The sequence below is a fragment of the Hydra vulgaris genome, chromosome 01 (genome assembly GCF_038396675.1).
Source record: "Hydra vulgaris chromosome 01, alternate assembly HydraT2T_AEP".
NCBI lineage: Eukaryota > Metazoa > Cnidaria > Hydrozoa > Anthoathecata > Hydridae > Hydra > Hydra vulgaris.
In genome coordinates this window covers 6,899,536-6,926,386 of record NC_088920.1, presented here as the reverse complement: position 1 = coordinate 6,926,386, position 26,851 = coordinate 6,899,536, and the positions used below count along the sequence as shown (strand labels likewise).

At 28.1% G+C, this 26,851-nt stretch overlaps 1 protein-coding gene across 1 annotated transcript in view; it reads right to left on the bottom strand.

The window, feature by feature from the left end:
• Positions 1 to 21,217: 21,217 nt before the first annotated feature.
• The window catches only part of LOC136074028 (NACHT, LRR and PYD domains-containing protein 3-like), a 44,664-nt gene continuing 39,030 nt past the window's right edge, over positions 21,218 to 26,851 (bottom strand). Inside the window, exon 4 of the mRNA XM_065786326.1 lies at positions 21,218 to 21,801. Within this exon, the coding sequence (XP_065642398.1) occupies positions 21,218 to 21,801 (584 nt within the window). The remainder of the gene's footprint in view (positions 21,802 to 26,851) is intronic.

Sequence of the window (26,851 nt, the reverse complement as noted above, 5' to 3'; positions counted from 1 at the left end):
ATCTTGACAGCATTTGTGTTTTCCCTATTAACATGGATGTTAAATTTGTTTCCTGGGCAAAAGGGGTTGTATCCTTATTTTTTTCTCTAATATTTTGTTTTTCTTTAAAATTGGGGTTTATAACTTTTTAGAGAGGAAGGTTTCTTGCAAAAAAGCTTTGAAAAGTTTTTTATTTATCTATTTTAGTATTAATTTTTTTGTCGGGAAGAAGTAAGTTAGTCGCCCTGATAATTTACTGTAAAGGAGCTGGGCATAATTGTAGCTATGCTGCTGCTTTTCGCTTCACTTAATCAGCGTGGATGTTGTTAGAGCAGTCCAGAAGAGGTCTCTCATTGAAGAAGAGGGAGGGGGAGGGGGTTCGTATGTGTTTTTTGCCAACTAGAGACACTTACACAAAAAAAAGGTCTTCGATATATGACATTTGCCAACTATACTTTAAAACTTGTCAACTGAAATGCTAAATATACAAATACGCTAACTTCAATGCATATATAACAACTTAGGGGGAATACCCTCTTCACCCCCCGTTCGGGACGGCCCTGGTCAGCCTGGACGTAACAACCACTCTAACAGAAATAAAAAATAATTTTATTTTTTTTTATTTATTAATTTCTATTCATAAAACTGTTGTCTAGAATAAACTAATTTTAATAAGTCTATTCCAGACAATAATTATTCCTTTATTATTCTATTATCTAACAATTATTCTAGTTACTTATTTCCAGAAAAAACTTTCATTTTGGTTTTGATTGATTTTTAACAACAAATGTGAATAAAAGTGGTCGAAATACAAAACTTAGAATAAAAATGCAAAATGCAGAGCCATTTCCAAAGCAAGAACAATAATCCAGACAGTCTTTAAAATAAAACTTTTAAATAACTGATGCAAATAACATCAAGAATAGTTAAAAAAAAAAATTAAAGGTAAAAAAGTACAAGTAAAAGTAATTACCTTAAAAAAAATTTATAACTTTTTATAACCAGAACAACCGCTTATTTTAATTTTTTTAATAAAGAAAATTTAGTAGGATGGTTCAAAAAAGCACACTTTCAAATTTAAAATTACATGGACGGTTTTGAAGAAAAGCGTCTTGATGTTATTTTATCATACATTGAAATAACTTCAAGTTCTTTTTATTCCAGTAAATTTTTGTTACTTTTTTTACTTTAAATTTTCAAAAATTTAAAGTAAAAAAGTTAACAAAAGTGCAAATCACAATATTTAAACAACCAAATTCAAATCGCATATTTAAAAACTGGCCCGGAGCAAGCTCTTTTTTTTTTTGAGAATTTAACCTTGTGTAACAACATGGGGCAAACTCCAAACATTTATATTTTCATGTTTATGTAAAGCTTTTCAAAAGTATTGCGATAATTGGAGTCTGTTAACAATAAACCCTTAAAATGTTAACTTCTCTTTCATGCCATTAGTGTGAGAGCGATGAGTTTGCTACATTTATATATACATTTTTTTAACATTTTAAACTTAATTTAAGTTTATTAACAAGTCTCTAAGGTCATGCAATAATCTGTCAGTGTTTAAAAATGATGATCATATAAATTTTGAGCGTCCTCCCCAATTATTTAGGGGATTTAAAATAGTACCTTCATTTAAGTTATAAGTTCGTCTGACAATCAAATTCTGTTCCTCATTCAAAAGTTCGGAGCAAAAATTAATTTAATTATTTTTTCGTAAATAAGTGATCAAATGACGCGGACTTAAAATTTGTCGAAGAATAACGAAGAAAATTAAGTTTTTATAAGTGACTTTAGTTTTCCAAGATCATTTGTATTTTTCAAAAAGTAATATAATATTGTTCAAATTATTCTTGTTTTTATTATTATTAATTTGATAATTATCAAGTTAATTTTTTTCAAATTTAATTTCGTCATTGTTTTTTTTTATTATTACATAAAGACATTCTTTAATTTTTAACTTTTATAATTTTTTATTTTTCTAAATTTGCCGTTACAAATTATTACTTTTTTTTTGTAAAATATACGAATGGCTGGAGCAAAAAGAAGACAAAAATAGTCTTAATTCCAAGCCCGTAAATATCCGTACATATTAAAGTCATTAAAAACATGTCATTAAAAATTGATGTTTTTCTTTAGTTTGAGTTTAATAAGTTTATTTTAGTTGGCAATTATAGTTTTGTATTTTTTGGGAATATATCTAAAAAATTTATATATAAGCAGCTGAAATACCAAATTCTGCTGTTTGGTATGTTGTTTTAGAAAAAGAGAAATCTTTTTCTAAAATAACATACTAAAACAGAAGAATTAATAAGCATAAATAACAGAAATTTTGAATAATTTTATTTTTTTAACGTATACATAAGATGGTTTAAAAAAATATTATCCATGAAACTATAAATTAAACAAAATACAAGATTTAATTTTAAACTAATTTAAATACAAGTATTGAGTGGTGTTATACCTCGTTAAAAGCAATGTAAAAAGGTTTCATAATTTGAAAATATGGCGATTACTTTTTTCACCAAACCAATTAGAATTACTAAATCAACAACATCTTTAACTAATAGTATTATTAATAGTTACGTACAAATGAGGTCTTTTAATGTGTTGTTAAAAACCATATTAAACTCATTTAAAGACTTTATGGTAACCAATTATATAATGATGTCTACTTGCGTAAATTTTGAGACGTAATGTTAACATAATTATGAAAAACCAATAAATTTGGTTAATAAACATACTTTTGGTAAATAAAATATACATAAGTGCTAAACTTAAGAATCTGATCTTGGTAAAGATTTGTCGGTTGGTTTGAGTGGCTTTCATTTGTTTACAGGTGACGATTTTAGTTTCTTTAGAAAATATGGTAATGTTTAGACGAATTAAAAAATGTGAATTCAGATTTTTAAATTTATTTAAGTTATGTAATTTATAGTTGGTATTACGATGCAGTTTAACAACATTTTATGGAAAAGGAAAATCAATAGCTTTCAAAGTCCTACGGAAGAAAGCCAAATATTTAGAAGCTTTTAAAACTCTAGGTGATTCAGTACCACCATCTGATGACCTAATAAATATTCTGGAAAATTATGTCTATGGTTTATTTAGAGCTGAACAAGAAGAATCAGTTAATATAGCTTGTTATACATTATTTAAATCTGGTAAATTTTTTATTCTAAGTTTGCTCAAGCAGAACTAAATGAGCATTTCACAGTTACAAGCACTTTCAATATTAGTTTTTTCATTTTTGATAAAAATGACAAAAAACTAATATTGAAAAATGTCTTACAGACGGTAGTTCGATTTCAAAACACTTGGTACATAATCATAAATGTATAGTTAATCACCTCCACTTAATAAAACAACTATTTGGGGGGTGTTTTGTTGGTATTATTTCCTAGATTCCCAAACTGTTTCTTAATTCATGTGTTTATCTGAAAAAATTAAACTGCTCAATTAAGATGGTCAATTTGAAAATACACGCATTAAAAATGAAAAACTATAATAATGAATTAAAACTAAAACGAAACTTTGCAGATTAGAGTTGGTTCATTTATGTATGTTTCGTTAACTTGTAAGCAGTTTGGAGGTACATTATTGACATTTTTAACATTTATTAGACTTTTTATTCCTTTCCAGGTCTCACGAAGATTTTTTATATTTTCTGAAAAGAATTTTTTGAAATGTATGTTTTTTACTCAGTTTTTTGAAATTAATTATAGTTTATTTATTGGGTTTAAAGACAGTTTTTAGTTTAACTATATTTGTTGGATCTATTATCCTTAACATTTTCCCTTGAATAAGATTTCAAATTTGAATTGATTTTATGATTTCTTTAGTAATCCACGGCTTGAATTGACGATTGTAGCTCTTAATACTAATTTTTTTGATTTGAATTTTTATGCGGAATAGGTAATGAGTGGCGTAGAGGTAATATTTTTTTATTTTTTCTCGATAAAAATATTCACGCTGATTGTTCGAAGTTACGCTTTTTATGATTTTTTGACTGAATATAGAGCGATTTCTAAGCATTGGCGCGAATAAATTCTGATGTCAAATCCAGTTAATTTGTTTAACGATTTTTTCTTAATGTGTTTCTGTATCAAAAAAAACACTGTGCTTATTAATTTAAGAAATATGTGGTACCCATCTTTCACTGACTATAATAGATAAATTAGCACTTTGGCTATTGTAAAGTAATTTTTTGCTGATCTTTAGGTTTAGTGATTTTTTGATGACTTTTGGCTTTTTTTGAGTCATACGACAAACTTTATGATTTTTACCTAGTTTTTTAAAAAAATGCTGTTACTAGAGCCTTGGGTCAAAAAAATCCAGATCTAAAATGATTTACTTAAAAGATTGGGTAAAGGACTTTTGATCTTTTGTTGTGAACAAAACAAGATCAAAACGTATCAATGTGATTTAAAAATACATATACACTTTTCTTCTGTGGTTATTTTAGATGCCCCAAGAAGACCTAATGGTCGCACCACAGAGCACCGCAGAAGAGCCTTTAACTTGACAGTTTAGGCTTGCTTCATGTCGAAAAAAATCCTGAAGGCATCAAACCACAGATCAGTAAAGGATCCAGCGTTTTTTGATGTTTGAGATCAAAACATTTCTCCAAACATTTGTATGTTTATACTTATGGAAAATAATGACGCTCTGCAAAATGTTGCAATGATTTGCAATGGAACAAAAAAAAACCTAAAATTTTATCCCTCTGCCCCAAATCATTTTAACAACAAGTTGGTAAAATGATTTTTTTGTTTTTTTTTTACTAACTTTGTATTCATCTTTAAATTTTAAATTTCATAGTATTATCTCTCAGCGTTCATAAATTATGACCACATAAAGTTTAGAAATGCACGATAAATACTTATATACATATAAATTTTCAGCCTAAAAAATCTCAAAAAAATATCTCAAGATAAATATCTCAAGAAAATATTTAAAGTTAAAATAATTTTAAAAAGGAACTTTAAGGTTCAGAGTTTGCAGTTAGGTATCGGATAGAAATTCTATTTATTAGAACTAAGGGATGGTACTTTTACTTACTTTGATGTAAAAACACGAATTACTTTTAAGCGTAAATTACTTTACACAATTCATATAATAATATATAATTTACTTACATTAAAAAGTAATTCGTTTTTTTTTTACACAAATTATATAGCAAAAAAAAAAGTTATTTATAAAGTAAACTTACGTAAATATAATATTTAAAAAACATAACACTTACTTTCCAAAGTAAAATAAGACTGCATCATAACAACAAATTACTTTCACGTGTGAAAGTAACTAATTAGCAATAACAGCTTACATAAAAGTAATTTGAAAAAAATTGTTATCTACTTTTACAAATATAAGTAAATTTTTTCTTTGAAATTTTATACTTTATTTTGTATGTAAGTAAAATGTAAGTTTCATTATTTACTTTCTCAAAGAACAGTCATTTCATGTTGATTTAACATAAATTTTGAGATAGGTAGCGTATTCAAATCCATTGCCTGTTTGAGGGCACTTTTTGGTAATACTTCAGGTATTACTCGGATGTATGTCGGTAGCGTTTGTGGTGGGGCATCGGAAAAGATTTTTTTCCACGTATACCATAAAGGGTACTTATATTTAGGTAGTATTACAATTAAGGGCAAATGTAGTCAACATGCGGGTATACCTGTAGTGTAGAGAAGGGATCCCTGCCGTATGAGTGCTAATAGGGGCTGCCAAATAATCATTTTTTTTATTTTTATTATTTTGTTGAGCAGAAATAGGTTAGTGGCCATAATGAAACTTTGGCGGGAGGGGGGGGGTGAAGGGGACGTTTTGATGCGTTTTATCATATATAATCTAATTGAAAAAAGATGGCAAGGAAAGATTTTCAATCTTCTACTATAGGTTTCGGGCACCCTAGCAAACTCCTTTTTGTTGCGTTGGTGTCCAACCCGCACAAGGATGATTAGAAAAATAAAATCTTATTCGATTAAAATAGTGCTTTAGAAAAAACTTGTATTTTATTTTCAAACGTACAAATAATTGCTTTGCTACAGCTCGGGTTATACGTATATTACACTGTAGCCTATCAAAATATTTTTGGTCTGTAGACGTTGCCAAAGTGCCCATTTTCTGTTCCTCTGGAACAATAACTTTTCTTAAAAAAAAATTACTTTAAATTTATCTTAGGGCTCTTAAACCTTACGGCTTTAGGTTCAGTTGCTTGTAGGACAGTAAGTTTTGCTTATACTAACCTTGCTATAGCAAGGTTACTGATCACGCAGATGAAGATATTTACGTAAAAAGTTCTAAACTTTTCATATAAAAGTTGTTTAAACCAAGATTTTTATAGTCAAAGGATATTCTTGAGCAGGTGGGCTTTTTTCGTATCAAAGTGCCAAAGAATCTTTACAAATATTAGGCGTCCTCTTAAAAATTTCGGGGCTTCTTAATTTTCAGGCCATGGTGTTATAGTCCCCATAATTCAAAACAGATTTAAACTTTCTCTCCTTAGTTTTTAAATAGTAAATACATTTACGCAAAAAACTTGTAAAAAAGAACTAATTATGCCAATTATTTTCCTTTCAAATAAACTACCCTTTCTGAGTCTCCCATGGGTATATGCGCCTTCTGCTAACTGCCTGTTTCAGCTTTGTTTAAATTCCAGACCTTTCGAAAGGTTGACCAGAGAGTGAGTATTTTTGAGATGGTTTGATTCAGAGAATGGTTGTTATAGCTAAAACTATCATAGACCGGAACAAGAGAGGGTTTTTGATCAGGGGCAGAAACCTATTATTGATATTTTCAAACTTTACAGGAAAAAAATACCTAAAACCACGCAAATCAAATGTTGCGGCAAACTAAATGTTAGTGACTTAAAGTTTTGTTTTTTTGCATTACTTTTGTACAAGATCCTGTCAAAGTTATTGTAAAATATAAGTAAATTTACATACTTACTTTATATAAATTACTTTTAAGGTAGTATGGTCAAAATTCTAAAATCGTTTTTTTAACCAAGAGATATTGATTTTTTCATACAATATTAATAAACTGCATAAAGCATTAAAAAAAATCAAAATTTTACATTTGAACCTCAGTTTTGGGTCGCGAAAACTAAAAAAAGTCAAAAGACGCTGTAATAAATATTGAGACAATAGTAGGTGATATAAAACTTAAACTTTCAGTATTTACTTGTTATAAATTAAAAAACTCATGGAAGCAAAATTATAAAGTTAGTTTAAAGCACCAAGGAGATACAGTACATAATTAAATCAGTATTCACAGATTTATCATCGGTATTCATCAGATTATCAAAATAATTTTGTAACTTGTTAATTTTTTTTGTCCGTAACACAGTCGTCCTGCTATGGACGAAGGTCAAAATTTTGACATGATTTAATCTGTGTAAAAATCATATACAATGTTCTATGTATATATCTAATTAAAGTTCTGAAGTTATTTATTATATTTGTTGTTAAATAATTCTTAATCATCTTTTGGAACAGCTTTATAATAATTTGGTGAAAAGTTGACAATTTCTTTAATGATTTTGTTTACATTGTTACATAGTTTTATTTAATTATTTATGCATAACCAACAGTATTAATTGTTGTTTTATTACAATTTGATATTTAAAAGGTAATGCGTAGCCACAGTTATGGATACTAATGTCATTTTGAGGTTTAGTAAATGGATATTAAAATAGGTACAACGCAAAAGTTTAAATTTATTACTTAAATGTGCCAAATTAAATGCATCTTTTTTGGGGCGGGTTAGGGCAGCAAACGAATGATCATAAACTGTTTTTTAACATGTAAGAAAGCCAACACACTTGATTTTATGGACGTAGACAGACGTATTCGAGTCACAAATTGAGTACAATCTGGTTGCTATGGTACCAAATTTTACATAGCAACTTATTTTTACATTAACGTTATTTTAACAGTTTTTTAATCGTTCTATGTATACTATACTAAATATTAAAAGAGATTCACATTTCTTATGGAAGTCTTAATTTTATTTGGTTACTATGGATACCTATTTTTTTAAATTATGTTTGCATAACAACAGTATTGATTGCCATTTCATTTTAACATTTAAAAGGTAATTCTTAGCCACAGTTATGGATGCTAATGTCATTTTAAGCTGGAATAAAGAATAATAGAATTGACATAACATACAACTTTTATTTTATTACTTAAATTTAAATTAAAAAAAAAAAAAAAAAAAAGTGCCCAATTTAAAGTATTGTGGCTTGAGTTAATACATCCATAAATGTACTGAAGTTTTAAAGCTGGATCCAGCTTTAAAACTTCAGTACATTTATGGATGTACTACAACTGGAAAAATTTACGTGTCATCTCGGCCACATTGTCATTAGCCCTGCCTATTAATGCAGATGCATTTTTAAAGAACTGCCTTGAAGTAAGTTTATTTTTTTATATTATTTCTATACTGACCTGTGGCTTAGTTAGCTTTTGTAATTACACGATTGATTGCCTTTTTTAGGTGAATCATTTGATTGTACAGAGCTACCCATGGTATTACATGCCACAAAGTTTGCACAAGATATTATTACACGGACACGAGAATAACAGGAGAATGGTCTTGCCTATTGGCATGCTCTCTGAAGAGGCACAGGAAGCACGAAACGAAGATTTCAAATGTTTCCGTGAAAACTACACACGCAAATGCAGTCGTTTGAAAACTAACAACGATGTATTATGCCGACTTTTGCGCTCATCAGAAACAATAATCAGTAGCAGGAGGAAGTCAAATTCTCAAAATTTAAAATCTCAACTTTCAGAAAGAGTTTGTGATTTGCTTCAGGCTCTGACTGTCGACCAAAATATGATTTCTTATTTTATGCATGTGTATATGTTTTATATTTAATACATGCATTTTTTATGAATATATATTAAGTTGTTAATGTGTTTCAAATTGTCAATGTTTTATTGCAATATTTTTGTTTTTATTATAACTGACCTAAATATTTACTTAAAATTAACTACTTAAATATTTAATATTTATTTAAAATAGGACGGTTGAAAATCCGATTAAAACTTTTTTAAAAATCCATTTAACTGTGTGTAACTAAGGAAAGTATCTGGTTGTTATGCAATATAGGTATCCATAGCAACTAAAAAAAAAGTATAACTTCCATATAAAGTATGACTTCGTATTGGTACTCATGCCAAATTAAGTAAATATAGTGCTCATAAAAACTCTGCAACTTTCAAAATATGTTGTTCCTTTGAAAATTAGGTATCCATAAAACTAGGAAAACATAGCAACCAAATAATAAATATCCTTCTCTTAAGAATATCATATTAATGGAAACCTCATATTAATGCATAAAATAGTTTTAAAGTATATACACGTAAAACATATGCAACTACCAAAAATAGGATAATGCTAGCAAAATTAGGTATCCATAGCAACCTAAAATAAAAATATCACTTTCATAAGAAGCGCAGTCCTCATATTAGTATTCATTCCAAATTTAGTAAATAAAGACCTAATATTTAATTAGTTATTCATTTATCCATTAAAAGTGAATTCCAGCCAACTGTGCGTAAGACGACCAACACCCCCAATTTTTTAGCATCACTTAATAAGCTTTAATTAGTTGCTTTTAATTTTCTTAGTCTTGCTCCAACTTTTTTTTGAAATATTACCTACACATTCAAGCTTGGTTATTTCTTTTCCATCATATGGATTCTGTTTTTGAATGTCTGAAAATGCTTTAGAGTCACCATTTCCAAGAATATTCATGTATCTTAATTTTCTCTCTAAAACAGAGGCAGAGGAAAAAAAAAAAAAAAAAAAAAACTCGAAATCTCCTACAAAGAAAAAATAGCCAAATTTGTGGAGTTCATGCCTTACTTAAAAGTATATTTCCATGATGTATTTGCAATGAAGATTTCACTTGGATGGAAGTTTCACATAATCAGGTTCCATCTCAAGGAGTATCTTGATCGGCAGAAAATCCCGCTTGGTCTTACATCAGAACAAACATCTTACATAAAAACAAGCATTACATAAAAACTTAAAGAAGACATTAAAAAGATTTGTTGTGTCTAAGAAAAACGTCCATCTCGGGTAAAATCTAAGAGCTATGGTTGTTGAATACAGTTCAAATGATTGTAAGAAGATTTTTCAAGAATATATTTAGATTGAAAAATTACATATTTCTTTTTCTTTTTTGTAGAAATATTATAATCTTTAAAATACTGTTTATGGTATTTCATTTCTCTGATTTGAGTTATCGGAGATTGATTCATGTTTTGCGTGTGAAAATTTGTTGCATTCCTAATAGATTTTTGACAAGATGATAATTGTAACTATTATTTTGCTAATATTTATTAAAATGAATATTTTTTTGCTAAAAATCACGGCAGTCAGATCACAGGAGCAGGAATACCTATGAAAAATGACCCCTGCATCCCCCTGGTTGAGTGAAATTAATTTTTGAAAAACAAAAATTCTTTTTCTTGAATTCAAACATAAATTGTAATTAGGTTTTAAATTTTATCAAAATGTATTTTGACGCTCAAAAGATACAGCCACATAAAGTCTAGAATCCCCTCATTTTTTAAAGGTTTTAATTATTTAGAAAAATGGTCAAAAAATGAAAAAAGCTGCAGTTTTAATACGTTTTCAACAGGTTTTTTTTACTGCCAACCTGCTCGAAAGAGTTGTTATAAAAAAATTTGAAGTAAAAGTAACTTTAACTTAAAACCTCTAAAAATGAGCAGCGCAAGGCGCTAACTGTACAAAATGTTTTTCAAAAATTTAAAATTGATAAAACTAGAGAGTTATTGGAAATGAAAATCTTACAATATTTCTTGTTACAAATTATTTTGCGGTAATTTTTAATTCTATATACACGTTCACACTTATAGTGTGAACTTAATATTGAATTTAGTATGTCCTTATGTGATTGTACAATTGCTAAATGCAAACGAGGCAGAGCATATACTTTAGGTTTAAATTCAATTTTGTGCAAAACAGAAAACTTTGAAAATATCAGTATAATATTTGCTGTGTTTTCATTAACGCTATGACACCCATTTCAAAACAACAACGAGATACAATTTAATAAAAAGTTGCCCAATTTATTTTTAAATTCAATTGTTGAAGTCGACTTTACTAATTTACTAGGTACATTATTCCAATCTTTCGCTGCTCTATTTGTAATAAACATATTTTGGGGTTCATATTTACATATTCCTCTTGAATAATTCATACTGTGACCACTTGTTGTGACATTAGATTTAAAAACTAGTCAATTTCACACATATAATATAGTTTAACACATATAATATCTATAAAAACTTTGAACATCTGAATCAACTATGAACATCAGCTCCCTCTTTTTTGCCTTTATCCCAACGTTGCTATGATAACGGAAATCATGCCTGTTACCCTGCTTTTATAAATATATACCAAACTAAAACAGAGAACTTGATTAGAGTTTTAATATATACAGTACAAAATCTCCAAATACTTCAAAAACTAAAAACATGTGTTTAATCATACCAAACATAGAGTTCGCTTTAAAGATGCATGCAATTAATTGTTATTTCTATTTTTTGTCATTTGTAAAAATCACAACCAAATCTCGTCTGCTAACTTTTGCATTTAACTGAATATTGTTAATAAAATAATTGCTTACGATGTTTAAACCGTAATGCATTACAAAATATTTTATTATACTTAACTCAGCCATTTTTTAGACCAATTAAACATTTTTTAAATTGTTTTGCAATAGTGAACCATTATTTGAGGAATCCAAACTTAATATGATTTTAATGTCATTGGCATGTAGTTTACAATCATTCTTTATTGTATCAGATATATCGTTAATATAAACAATGAATAGTATTTACTATTAATTGTTGAATGCTGTTCTTAGAGGTGTTTCACAAGGATCATTACTCGGACCTTTATTTAAAGGTTCGAGTAATGATCCTTGTGGAACTCCACTAAGAACAGCATTTAACAATAATAAAATATCATCCAGGAGCACTCTTTGTCTCCAATTAGTTAAGAAAGCGACATTGGTTTCTTACAAAGCGGTATTGGTGTCTGAAGATGTTTATTAAATTTGTCAAAGTTCTGTGCTGCAATAATATTAAAAAGTTCACACGTACAAGTATTTTTTTTTTTTTTGTGGTTACTTAGGTGCTCCCTTATAGTCTTATCACAAAGCACCGTAAAAGAGCATTTAACTATAAGTCTACGCCTTCTTCCATACTAATGTTGCTCATTAGGCTAGCAAACCACCAACTTCTGGGTTCTGTGCCAGAACTCTAACCACTATGACCATAATGTATGACAGAACTTGGATTATACAAAATTGAAAAATAATTTCTTTTATAAGTTTAAAAAAAAAATTTAATAACTTATGTGAAATGAAGTTATAAAATTTAGTATAATTTTGTATAAAAAATTGACTCTGCGACTACTCTGCGACTAACTGCTTGTTACTATGCAAGGTTATGTATGTGTAACAACAAAAAACTAACGTTGGCACATTGTTGTATTTTAAGTTAGTGCTGCCTTTTAAGTTAATTCGAAGTTATACTTTGTGTTGTATATTCATCGGAATTACAATTTGAATATAATTTTTCTTTCTCTTATATTACTTGTTAAGAAACATCTGGTCTATATAAAAGGTCACATGTATATATGACGCATGCGTTGGTGTTAAGCTTATGATTGATATCATTGCCAAACAACTGAATGAAACAATCCCGCAAAAATCCCCTAAAAATTTTTGGAAAACTTTTCCACCCACTCAAAGTTTATTAATACCCCCTCCCCTCCCCGTTTATTTTCTTTACTTGTTATCAACAAAAAACTTATATCTTAAATCTTAAACAAATATTCAGTGAAAATCGATCTTATATATTAAAAATAATTATTTCAGTCACCGATATAGTCAAAAACTTTCAGTGTATATAGGCTTTAAAAATCGTCGACATAGTAAATCTTGATATGTCAAAAATAAAATGTGAAAAAAAGGTCGAAATTGAAAAATAAAAAAAATGAAAAATATTGATGCGTCCAAAACTTTGGTTTATTTCTCACCTAAGTTTAAAACTTACATCACCATATTAAACCCTACTTAAATTTTGATAAAACAGCTGTTTGAAAACAAGCATTTGACTCTGAGCCACGCGAGAATCAAATTGTTTTACGAGTAAACATCCTTGCTAAATGCACTTCCGTAGTGCTCTATGATAAGACCGTTAGGTCTCCTTGTAGTATAAAATACTGCCATTTACATCAAATGTTAGAAAATAATTTTTCATCAGTTTTTTCTGGTTATTATGGTGCTGCAACAAGACCTATCGGTTTTGTCGCGGAAGTGCATTTAAGGAGAAATTTCACGCCGCCTTACATACCTAGACCAGGTGTCGTACCTTGGACCCCTCATTTATAAGTTAGCGCTCCAGTCACTGCGCCACGGCTGGTTAAATTCAGCACAACAAATAAATATAATACATTCCGGTAAAGACGTAGTTATAAAGTCGATCGGAAAAACTGTAGGTCGAAAATACAGTAGGTTGAAAATTCAGTAAGTTGAAAATGCGGTAGGCTTTAAAATTAGTAGTTCATGTTTTAATTACTAGTAAGTACGAAAAATCAAAAGTTGTAGGTTGAAAATCAAATTTGTCATATTCGATGATTTTAGAAGTCTCAATATTTATTCCAGTTACAGGCCACCAAAAAATATAATGCATCAAAGTTAGATTTTTAAATTTATTTCATGCACAATACGAATTATAAATGGTAACCATCGAAAAAGTTTTGTTATGATTTTTTCAATTTTCAGTTTAAACCTTTTGGGAACCTTATAAAAACCCGTCAAATCCCCAGATCCTTCAGCCCTTATAAAAATCAGATAAAAACCAATCAAGCAAATTTGCTAGATTTATTTACCATATAGGATCCGTCCGGAAACCAAGACACTTACCGTTAAAATCCCGTTCCCGTAAGCCCAGACAAATACCATACGGTACCCGCCTGTCAATGTTGACTTGGGTATAATTCAACAAGAAAGACTTTTGACAGAAGAGTTGAGAAAGATTAGGAGTTCATATTTAGCATTTTAACTTGATTGTTGTTTTAAAAAGTAAATATATCAATTCTTGTGTGTAATATATTGTTTTATTTATTTATTGTTTTATTTGTGGAAATCTTGTTAACAAGGTGGTTTTTAAGACAAATTAATTATGTTGATTTCAAATATACAACTCATTTTTTTATCATCACGTCAAGTTGTAAAGATATTTAGGTTCAAATCTTTAGTATTTGGGGTAAACTCCCTTATATAGTCGAAAGAAAAATTATGTAAAAAAATTATGCAAAAAAAAAGCTAAATACTCTTAAAAAATTTTAACAGTGTGTTTTTTAGCAATTAAAAAAATATTAAAAAGATTATAAAATAATAAAAAATTATTTGAACGGGTTTACTCATACCCTTTTTTATAAAACAAGAAATACAATAGCGTTATGCAAAATATTAAATTAAAAAAAGAAGGAAAAAGATTTAGTTTTTATAAAGACAATGTAAAGCACGACCAATTTGCCAAATTAATAGAGATTCGTTAAAGGTATTTTCAGAATTTCGTGAAGTGTAAAGAGAATAAAATTGTAACAGAATAATATTTGTTAAAAGTTATTGTTATATAAGCAAAGAAGATTCAGTAGAACTTCCACAAAAACTACAAGATACAGCATTGACAACAACTTGCAGTTGTTTCAGATTTAATTAAGACCAGGTTTAAGTATAATTAGTCTTGTTATCAAAGATTTTCAAATAACGTTATTTTAGAAAGGACTTTAGAAAGGGTAAAAAAAAAACAAAGATAAACATCAAAAATGTTTTTAACATAAACTTTAGTAGATTTTATTTGACTTTTTAATTTAAAAAAAAAAGTTTTATCTGTCAAATTTAATAAAAAAGTAAAATCAAAGTTTGATAATTTACTACCAAGAATATGGATAATCTGTTAAAAAGCATGCTTAAAATACTATGATCCAGTTATAATTTTTCTGTCGTTTATTAGCAATTTTGAAGTAATTTACTCTAAATGATTTACGCGAAATGATTTTTTTAAAAGAGTAAATTCTTGTACTAGTTTTGTGAAGCTTTTTACTGAATGATTTTAACATGTATTAGATAATATTTAATTATATATTTTTTTAAAAAGGTTTGTAAAAAATCCGAAAATCAATTCAATCATTATCATTCAATGCTGCCAAGTTGTGACTTGCAAATGAATATGAAAGTAAAACAAATTTTTTTATTAAAAATAGGTAGCAATGAGGGATTTTTTTTAAAGATTGTTCTGCTATTAAAGTTTGTTATTATTCACGTTGCTACAAAAAATGTGTTAAAGGTGTGTTCAAAACAACATTGTTAAAAAATCTCCTCATCTATAAAGATTCATATGATATATTTTGTAGAAAAGTTTAAAACAGAAAAACAAATATAAAAAGTGTAATATAATAATACTTACTGTCACAATCGCACCACATGTTTATACCTGGTATACTCGCTAACATAAATTATCATAAGTTGATTTTGTTTCTGATCATTGTCCCATTGAAATTTGCAGTAAATAATAAAAGAACATTATGTTTTGGTCATTATATATATAACAGAGCGTTATTATTTGTTTGCCATGCATAAAATGAATACATTTGACGTTTTACCTTTATAACCAAAGTTGTAAAGGTAAAAAAACTTTGCAAAATAAACTAATGTTCTTGACATAGAGAAAGTTTGTGATGCTCATATTTTTGCAAAAGTGAAAAAATACGAAAGAGAATTTAAATAAAAACACTGACTTATAAACATGACTTTTTTAAATATAATTTTTAAAACTCTTTTCCTAATATTTTTATTTTTAATTTTTTTAATAAAAAAATTTTTAAAATGTAAAAATACAAAATTTTTGATGTCGTGTGATTTTTTTTTTATAACTAATATCAGCTAGTTTAAAAATAAAGATAGTGGGGAGAGGGAGTAGGGGGAGGGCGCCTAGAATGGAAAAGCTTTTTCTCTTGTAACTACTTACAATGATTTAATATTTGTACAGATAGGTGAAAGTATATTTTATGTTGTTTTCAATAAAATTTTCGCATATGCAAAATACCGCTCCCTGACTTTATCCTTTGTGTTTCCCCGACAAATATTTAGCCATAAAGTTAAATCTGTAAACATTTTGTTTTTACAACAAAATATTTATATTTTAGTCTTTAGAAAGATTAGAAGTTAGACACCAAATATGTGCAACGAAACTTTATTTCTAGCCACATTTAGAAATACTTGCATACGGCCTATTATTCTGGAATTTTTTTTTTTTAATAGTTTGAATTATTTTATTATATTTTTTATTTGGTTTTAAGTAAAAGAATTTAAATTATTCTTTTTAATTAAATTATTATACCTTAAAATGACGGTTTAATACTGATATTTAGCAGAGAGAGAGAACAAAAAATAATTTGTAAAAGAACTTAAAACCAGTAAGAAACATTATATCAGAGGTCGTCCATAAAGTAAATACGCCAAAAATTTTGAAATTTGACCCACTCCACCCCCTATTGCCATGCGTACTTTTAAGTTCCCACCTCCATAAAAAGTACTTACGTTTTTCAAATACCGTCCCCCCTTTTTTTTGTAATAAATTTTTTTTTTCCCAATAAAAAAGTTTATTAAATAAAAAAAGGTGGAAGAGGTACCTTAGATGCTTTATACGACCCCAAATCCCTTTGTTTGCGCGATTTCAAAACGTCTTCAAGTATATATACAAATATTAATTTTAATAAAGTTTAATTACATTATATAAATGTGTGTGCATGGCCTTGAGGTTAATGTGTAGGACATCGACGGCGAAGACCGGAGTTCAATTCCGTGATATTCCGGGTTGTACTTTTTTTTTGTTTTAACAACGAATTAAATAAAGATAGATTATACTTAAGACGGACGTTTTTATCAGGCAATTTGTCTATTTAAATAAACTATTTTTACGTGATGTCCCTAGCAAAGCCATAGCAACGCACTAGTTTAACTGTATACATCCTATATTTTACCTTTATGTAACCTAAATGTGTGTTATAATTGTCATGTACAAGCTTGAACAGCTTCTTTATGAATTTCTCTAGAACTTTTGTTAAGGTTGCTACATCAAGTACGACAATTTAAATCAGTTATAGTGTTATTTTATCAACTTCGTTTTATTAGTGAAAATGGGAAAAGATTGTCGAGTGAAGCAACGTACACAAACTCACCGTAAAAGGAAAAGATTTATGGGAAATCATAATAAATCTGTGAACATTGATAGTGTTTCTGATAATGTTAGTATTGAGTTGCCAACAATTAATTTTAATGCTGCTAACAGCACTTGTGTTTTGGAACAAAATAATGAAAACTCACTTCATTTGTCAGCTTCGTCTCAAAAAGTTGAAGACTTAGTAGATACACTTGTTTTGAAACCTTGTATATCTGGTTATCGTATCATTGATGTTGTTGTTTTAGTTTCTGTTTTAAATTCTTTTCTGTGTCCAGAATGTGGTACTCTCATTAGGTGAGAGATATAATAAACGACATGGTTTATCTTCCTTGTTATATCTTAAGTGTCAAAAAAAAGATTGCAACTATCTTCATCAGTTCTACACCTCTATCAATGATAATAATAAAAAAGGATTTGATAATATTAAGCGAATAATTTATTGCATGCGACTATTGGGCCATGGGTATGCAGGCATAAAAAAGTTTTGCTCTTTTATGAATTTACCTAAGCCTTTGACCAAAAACAACTTTAAAAATCTACTGAAAATAATTGCAACAGCTGTTAAAATTGTAGCAGAACAAACAATGATAAATGCTGAAAGTAAATTGCAAAAAACATCTTTGGCACCAACTGATATTTGTGTATCTTGCGATGGTACATTGCACAAACGAAGATAATCATTGCTGAATATCCTCGTCTTTTCTGTTATCTCTACTGTTAGTGGCAAAGTGTTAGATGTTGAAGTCATATTTAGATATTGTATAGGTTGTAGTTTTAATCAAGACCTTCAAAAGTCTAATCCAAATGCTTATGCAAAATGGAGAAACTACCATGTTTGTATGTATAATTACCAAGGTTCTGCTGGTGGTATGGAGCCAGAAGGAGCAAAACGTGTTTTTCAGCGTTCTATTGATAATCGCCAGTTAAGATATATTCAATATTTAGGTGATGGAGACAGTAAAAGTTACATGAACGTTAAAAATACATACCCTGATATAGAAATTGAAAAGCTGGAATGCGTTTGACATTATCAAAAGAGAGTTGGAACACGGCTGCGGAATTTAAAGAAAAGAGAAAAAGGCCTTGGTGGTAAAGGACGTCGTACAAATGCGACAATTGATCGCTTACAAAATTTTGTTGGAGTTGCAATCAGAAAAAATGCAGGTAACCTAAAGGAAATGAAGGCAGGAGTGTTAGCATCGCTATTTCATGCGGCTTCATCGAAAAATAATAGCTTACATTTTCCACACTGCCCTACTGGTTCAGACAGCTGGTGCATTACGATGCTGATAAATTAAATAAAACAACAACATATAAGCCAGGACCAGGATTATGAAAGTGAGATATATATTTGAAGAGTTAAGCGAAGACAAAAATTTTTACACAACAAAACACAAAATACTAATGAGTTGTTTAATAGAATGATTTGGGTATACCAAAACAAACATTTGTCTCGCTTACCCAATTAGAAAAAGGCGTATATGATGCTCTTGCTTACTTTGATATTGGAGCAAAAGCATCATTTGATATTTTTAAAGAACTGAACATGGAACCAGGCTTTCATATGATTGCAGGATGCAAAGTATTTACTAATGAAAGAAAAAGAAATGCTGAATATCGAATAAACCCTGATAATAAGTCAAGACAGCAATTTTATGTGCCAAAAAATTGAAAAAAAAAATGACAAAAAAATTGAAAAAGATGATGACTTGTCTGTACCTGGTGGATTTTGAAAATTTGGATTATTTTTTTCACCTATTTTACGAATAAAATATTACTGTATTTAAAGTTTTTACTTTAATCGAGTTTCTCTCAGAATAGCAATTTGTGGACGCCGGCCAATATATTTTGAGAACCGTATGATATTTTTTTTATGAAATTTTTATGAAGTGTTAAAAAATTTGACCTTAAACTTCGGTCTTCCTGTTGTGGTGGTGAGAAAAAGTTATAAAAAATCTATTCAATTTTTGGTCATTTTAGGGATATTTTGTGGTTAACGTGGCAACAATACGGATTTTCAAAAAAAAAGTTATTGCATTTTTTATGAATTTAATATAAGCATGTAACCAATAATCATTTTTTGTAAAAATGGTTAGATTTAAAATCAGAGGGGGTACCCCTTTAACAACAGTGCTGCTAAACCTGCTTTTTATCAACTAAAAAATAGATTGCCTGAAATATGCGTTACTCAGGGCCAACATTTAAGGTGTAGGATGTGCCCCTGCCCGTACGTGAGGGCAATATGTAGTAAAATTTTCAACGTTACTATGTAAAACAAAATTTAAATTTATCGACAGATTTTACATCTTATATTGTAAATTTTGTAATAAACAAAAGTTATGACCCTGCAAAGTTTACACCCTCCTCATTTTAGAGGTCGGAAAATTTGCATGGTCATAACTTTTGTAATTTACAATATTTTTCTACAAATATTAAAATCTGTCGATAAATTTAAGTAGCAAAGTTGAAAATTTTACTACATTAGTACCTTCACATATGGTTAGGGACAAGCCTTTTAGAGCTCTTTGTTTCCAGGCCTCCGCGATCCCAGTTTTTTGCAAGACCTCCTCATTTGGCATAGGTAAAAACATACTTAAGTTTGGAGTTTGCAAGGTGTGAAAGTATCCTATGTAGAACATAAAAAAAAATCCTGAGGGCGTTTGCGCATGTGTGTGCGTAGAGAGAAACTATACCCTCTACTCCTTATACCATACATCCTTTTATGTTGGCAAACTAGGATCTTTAGTCAAAATTTTAACTTTTTATTGATTAGCTGGTTAATTGTGATAAATTAGAAAATCGAGGTACGTACTTCTAAATTGAACCCCTCCCCCTATACGCTTTTTGATGACCTCCCCCTTCCACCCTATGAGCGTACGTACTTATTGGACGACCCCTTTGAACTATTTGTTGGTCGTAAAAAAAAAAGTTTAATTAAATTTTAAATAAACTTTTTACATAAAAAAATGAAAACTATTAAAAAATATATATTAACTTAAATTAATTGTTTTAATATTTATTGAAATTTTATATTTTATAAAATTTTGATCGATTAAATAAAATTTAAAGACGGTTTTAAATAAAGTAAAAACGTGAGATGAAACATGAAATTTCGAACTGAAAAGCTTCGACGAAAAATTCTACTTAAACCATCGAATTTTTTTATTTTCTTGACGACGCATATCTCTTAAATAAAAAATGGCGAAAACCTTGAAAAACTATTTTTTATCAACATTAATTCGTGTAAAAAGTGTATAAAAAGTGCAAAATAAATATATAAATAATTTTTATATTTATTATAAAATTAAATTTTTTCAAAATTTAACCAAATCAAAAAATTATGACTTTATCTTAAATATGGTACGATACTATTTGAAAAGAAACTATATCAAAATTAAAAAAAAATATATTTAATTTGCATATTTAGTAAAAATTCTTAAACATAATAAAAAATAAAAGTATACATAAAATATTTAACAAATATTTATAAACAATATTATTTAAAAAATTATATATTAATAACAAAATAACTAAAAACTGAGAATATAATATAAATATAATATAAAATAAAAATATAACAAAAAAAAACAATAACAAATTATGTACCGTAATTTAAAAAGCATAATATTATTAATAATAATAACAATAAAAAAAAATTATAACAATAAAAAAATTATAAAAATTTATATACCATAATAATAGTTATATTTAATAAATTAATAATTTATTAATTTATATTATAATTATAACTATTAATATATTTGAAAACGAATTATTTTATGACATTTTTATATTATAAAACATATTTATAATAAATTAATACATTAAATATTTCATTATTAATTTATAACTATTGTTTTTTTTAAATATTTTTAAAATATTAAATATTTTATCGTGTTGTAAAGTTTTTTAATTCTTCGAGGTTACGAAAATATTTAAACCGGTAATTTACGGTAATTGACCCCAATTCTGAGGTTACAAAAATATTTTTCACGGTACTTGATCTCAAACTCCTTGATATTCGAACAACGAATCCATTCATAAATTTCAATAAAATCAATGTCGTTGTGAAGTTCAAGACGTAATTCTTCACAAAGATTAATCCACGGAAGAAAATTTTCTTCAAAATCTTTTTTTGTTATTAAATAACGTGAGATCCATATATACAACACTTCAATCTTATCTTTCGGTTTCCATCCTTCGAAATTAATTGGACGATTAAAGTAGACAACGCAAACATTAGTTGAACATTGTATTAAAAGTTTTTTTTCTTCATCACTTAAAATATTTTTATTAACATATAACTCCGATAACCTTCTTCCAGATTTTAAGTAATGATTTATGAAATAATTTTCGCAAGAAGTTTCGTAAGAAGTTTTTCCATCGTTAATCGAAATTCTCCACTTTCGTTCATCAACAATTGATTTTATTTCATCAGTAAATGATGATTGACTTTCATAAAAACATTCAATGAATAAATCATGGTAATCGTTTCGGTCTTCACTTTTTCTTAGACGATCTAAAGTAAAATTAAATATTAATTATAAAAATAAACAAATAAATTATTAAAATAATAATCAAAATTATATACATTATAATATTCTACATATTCATACATATAATTTTATTAATTTTTATGAATTTAATGATTGAATAAAAAAATCATATATATTTTTTATTTTCATTAAATAGATTATTTTTTACATAATAATATTATATACACAAATAAATATTAAATTAAAATGATATATAAAAATAATAAAATAGTGAAACTTTAATTATTTTTTAAAGAAAACTTTTATTATATTTTAAGAAAAACTTTTATTATATTTTATTTATTTTATAATTCTTTAAAGAAAATTAAAAATATTAAAATAATTCTTTAACAAAATATAGACAATTTTTTAATTTTGTTAATTTAAACATTTTATCACATTTTTAAAACGAAATAATTTAAATATAAATTAAATATATTTAAAATAACATAACAAAAATTATTCATTTATATAACTTAAAAATACTTTCTTTTATTCATATATTTCAAGAAAATTTCGTCGTTCGGTTGTTTTAATAAAACATAAATCATTTTATTTAAACAAGAGAATGTTTTTTATAAATCAAATTTCAAAAGAAATTTTGTGAAAAGAATATTTGTTCATTCGATTTCGACGTTGATTAAAAACTTTGACGAATTTATTTCTTTATGGACGATTTATAGTGAATTCGTGAAATACTGAAACTTTCAACAGGTCAAGTGCAGGAATAAAGTGCAGAAAAAAAAGTTAGGAAAAATATTTCGCACTTTATTCACATAATTAACCCGTTCAAAATATCCGCATTTTCGCATTTTATCTGTCTTCCAAATAATATATTTTTATAAATTTTATAAGATAAAATATAATATGTGATACAAAATGCGTTTCTTGATTTATACTGAGCGATTAAAGTCTAAACAGAAATACGCAAGACTTATGAAAAAAGGCTGTCATGGTGATATACAAAGAAATTAGAAAGATTCATAATAAAGAGACATTTACACATCTTAGTCAACATTATTTCATCATTAAAGCATAGCTACGAAATGTAATATATATAATATATTAAAACAAGCAACAAACATACCTTAGATAAACCAATAATCGATTAAATTTAAAATTTACCATTAAAACGCATAAAATCGCATCAAATGACAAATTGTTTTAAAAAGTAAAAAATAAATCCATGTAACAAACATTTTAACGTAAACAAGAAAATAATTTCTCATTCACAACTGTTTCATAAAAAAAATATTTCTCTGAAACTTTTTGCAAAAGAAACACAGGTTCATGCCAGAATATTTAACTTAGACGAACTGTCGACTTACATTAAAAACAGTACCATATTGAACAAATGTTGTAAACATATAGAACGAAAAAGAAACGATAAAAAACAGTCGGTTGAAAATGCAATTGAATAATACCTCAGTATGGTTATAAAAGTAGTATGACATAGATACGTACATACATTTATCATAATGTACTAGTTTTTGGCATACAAAAGCATGGCAAACATTTTTTAAAGTAAAAAATTTGTAAAAACAATGTTTTCCACGCGACGATAAAATTTTTTTTGCAGTGTAGAGTTTTTTTGGCGAGATGATGTGTTAACTTAAGAATTTTTTAAGGTTTATAAATATGCATTTTTTTTTTGCACCACTAACGTTTTGAAGGCAGGTTGATTTCTTTTTCAACATATTTATTTAATTTTTTACATCTATTTTCAATGTACCCTTTAATTGAAAAATTTACTCTTTTATACTCAATTATTTGATTTCCAAGAGGAAACTCATATTATATTTTCATACGTTAAAAAAAAACAAAAACGAATTAACGAATACAAAACTTCAATTTCGTTAAAGCGTTATTTTCAAGTTGTAATATTCTTATAAAGAATTTTCATACCCAAATGGAGATGAAACAATATAAAATCGTTCGTTTTTATAAAATATTTCACCATTTTCATATTAATTTTAAACTCTTTCCATTAACATATAACGATTAAATATATAAACAGTTTGAAAATTATAAACACGTATCTATATGCTATTTTATATTAAAAAGAATATGCTTATAAATAGAAATCAAAATATTATAAAAAATGATACATTAAATTGAAAGGTTTATATATTTTAGCAACTTAATCTTGTATATTTATAATATAATTTAACTAATATATCCACAACAAAAGAATACTTATTATCATCAATCCTATAGAAAAGACAGTCGTCGTAAGTTATTGTTTTAGAAATATATAAATTTACTTTTAAAACAAAAAACTTTTTTAATAAAAACAAATAAATGAATATAAAACTGAAGAATTTACTTAGGAATATATATATTACTATATATAAATTACTTACGAATTTTAGGAAGTTTTGTTACCCGTGAATGTTTTAATAAACGATGGTGACGCTATTAGTCCGTAAAACTTTTTAAGGAAAAAAAAAAACGTTAGGTTGTATACACTTAAAACTCGACGATCGAACTTTAAAAAGATCTTTTCACATATTCGAAATAATTTTGAATCAACCGTTTTGTTTTATAGAATGATATCGTAACTATCGCAACCGATAGTTACGATATCATTCTATAAAACAAAACGGTTGAACCGTTTTTATGAAATATATAGTCTAATAAATGTCGAAAATGTCAATAATGTACCTCCAAATTGCTTAGAGTTGACAAAACATTAATTAAACATACATAAGTTAACTGAGCCAAATCTAATCTAATTATGCCTTTCCAGGTCTCACGAAGATTTTTTATATTTTCTGAAATGAATTTTTTGAAATGTATTTTACTCAGTTTTATTACATTAATTATAGTATATTTATTTACTCAGTTTTATTACATTAATTATGGTATATTTATAGCGTTTAAAGTAGTTAGTTTAATTATATTTGAAATGAAAGAATTTGAGGCTTCACCATAAGGTTTAGATAACGTTAAAAGCTTGATATGTCGAATAATAAATTATATAATTTCGTTGGAGAACATAAACTATTAATTTAATTGATGTGAAATAAATAATAAATTATATATTTTCGTTGGAGAACATAAACTAATAATTTTATTGATGTGAAATAAATAAAATAAAAAATTAAAAAATGGATTTGGTTACTGTTATTTTGTCTGACGTCATTAAGATAATTTAAAAGCCACAAAAATGTGTAAAAACGCTTTTTTTTAAAAGCAGAATTTACAGTTTGTAAATTATTATCAGTTACTTTAGTAATACCTATAAATAAAGCGAATATAAAGTTATATATTATAAATAACTTCATAAAAAATTTCTTATTATATAAACGTAACGAACTCAAGCAAACGATATATATATGTAAAATACTTGTATTTATTGTTTTCTCGATGTTTCCTATTTAAATCAGTTTTAAACCGTAACCGTAATTTAAATCAGTTTTAAACCGTAAATTTAAAACACCCCCTGCCTTGGGGCTCTTGGTTGAGTAAAGGCTAGAGATGGTGTCTCGATAAAAATACTCATCTTGGGCAGATGTTAAATGCACCCAGCTACTGTCTTGTAGAAGGCCTCCTAGGCAAAGACTTAAGGGGTAAACAGATTCTATCTGTTGACCAGCCTCGCACCCCTTCTTCATCTATTAGGCTGGCGCAGATGTATTTTTAATACATTGTTTCCAGTTTAGGATGTTGAATGCTGGATCTTCTTGACTCAATGCATGGGTTTGCTTGTGTCACTGTTTTTATGACTAGGCAACTCATTCTATTATCTCCTTATGAGGGTACAGCTCTAAAACTCAGTTTTATGGTTCTGAGGCCGGCTGGTAGTCAGGTTTCCCGAACTCTGTGGTAGCTCTCAGAGAGGCTGATTCCATCAACAGCTGAAAAATATCAAAGTATTAACAGTGCCATGTTGCGCATGGATGGTGTCCCTGTTTGTACTTTTGGTGTGCATTGCGGAGGCCACATTTGGAGCCCTTTGTTACGGCTTAGGGTTTATTAGTAGTAATGAGGCAATTGCTTGGGCTATTAAACGGTGTTCTGAGTACTATCTATGCTTTGAGTCAAGTTCTTCAATCTAATTTAAAAATGAATAAAGTACCAAAAACTATAAAACACAAAAAACCATCATCATCACCAAGTTCTCTAAACCTATCATTCACTAATATTCGTGGTCTTCGAAGTAACTTTCCTTCTGTTGAGTCTTATCTCTTGCATAGTTCACCAGACCTACTTGCTCTTTGTGAGACTAATTTGAGTTCGGCTGTCTCATCTTGTGATCTTAGTGTTGATGGTTATCTTCCTCTGATTCGTAAAGACTCCAATAACCACATGCTTGGCCTGGGCATTTACATTCGTAAGAATTCACCTGTTTGTCGTGAAACTAGGTTTGAATCCACAGACTATTCTTTCATGTGCTTTCGTTTAGCACCACTTCACGCTATTGCCTTTCTCTTTGTTCTATATCGATCTCCTTCATCTCAAGACTGTACACTTTTTGATGTTATTTCTGATCATATTGACCAAGCCCTCTCTCTTTATCCATCAGCTAATATAGTTGTTGTCGGTGACTTTAATGCTCACCACTCTGAATGGCTTGGCTCTAGTGTCAGTGACTCTGCAGGCATTAAAGCCCACAACTTTTGCCTTTCTCAATCCCTAACTCAAATAGTCAACTTTCCAACTCGCTTTCCTGACAACCCTAATCATTTACCTTCTCTACTCGACTTATGTCTTGTTTCTGATCCTAGTCAGTGCTCAGTTTCTCCACATTCACCCTTAGGTGCTTCTGATCACAGTTTGATCTCTTTAAAACTAATATCTCATTCTTCTTCATCACCTGAATATCCCTACTATCGAACCTCTTACAACTACAGTAAAGCTGACTGGGATTCTTTCCGTGATTTTCTTCGTGATGGCCCTTGGGTAGAAATCTTTCAACTTCCTGTCGACAAATGTGCTTCTTATATAACTTCGTGGATTCAGGCTGGCATGGAATCTTTTATTCCCTCTCGACGATTCCAGGTCAAGCCTCACTCTCCTCCATGGTTTTCC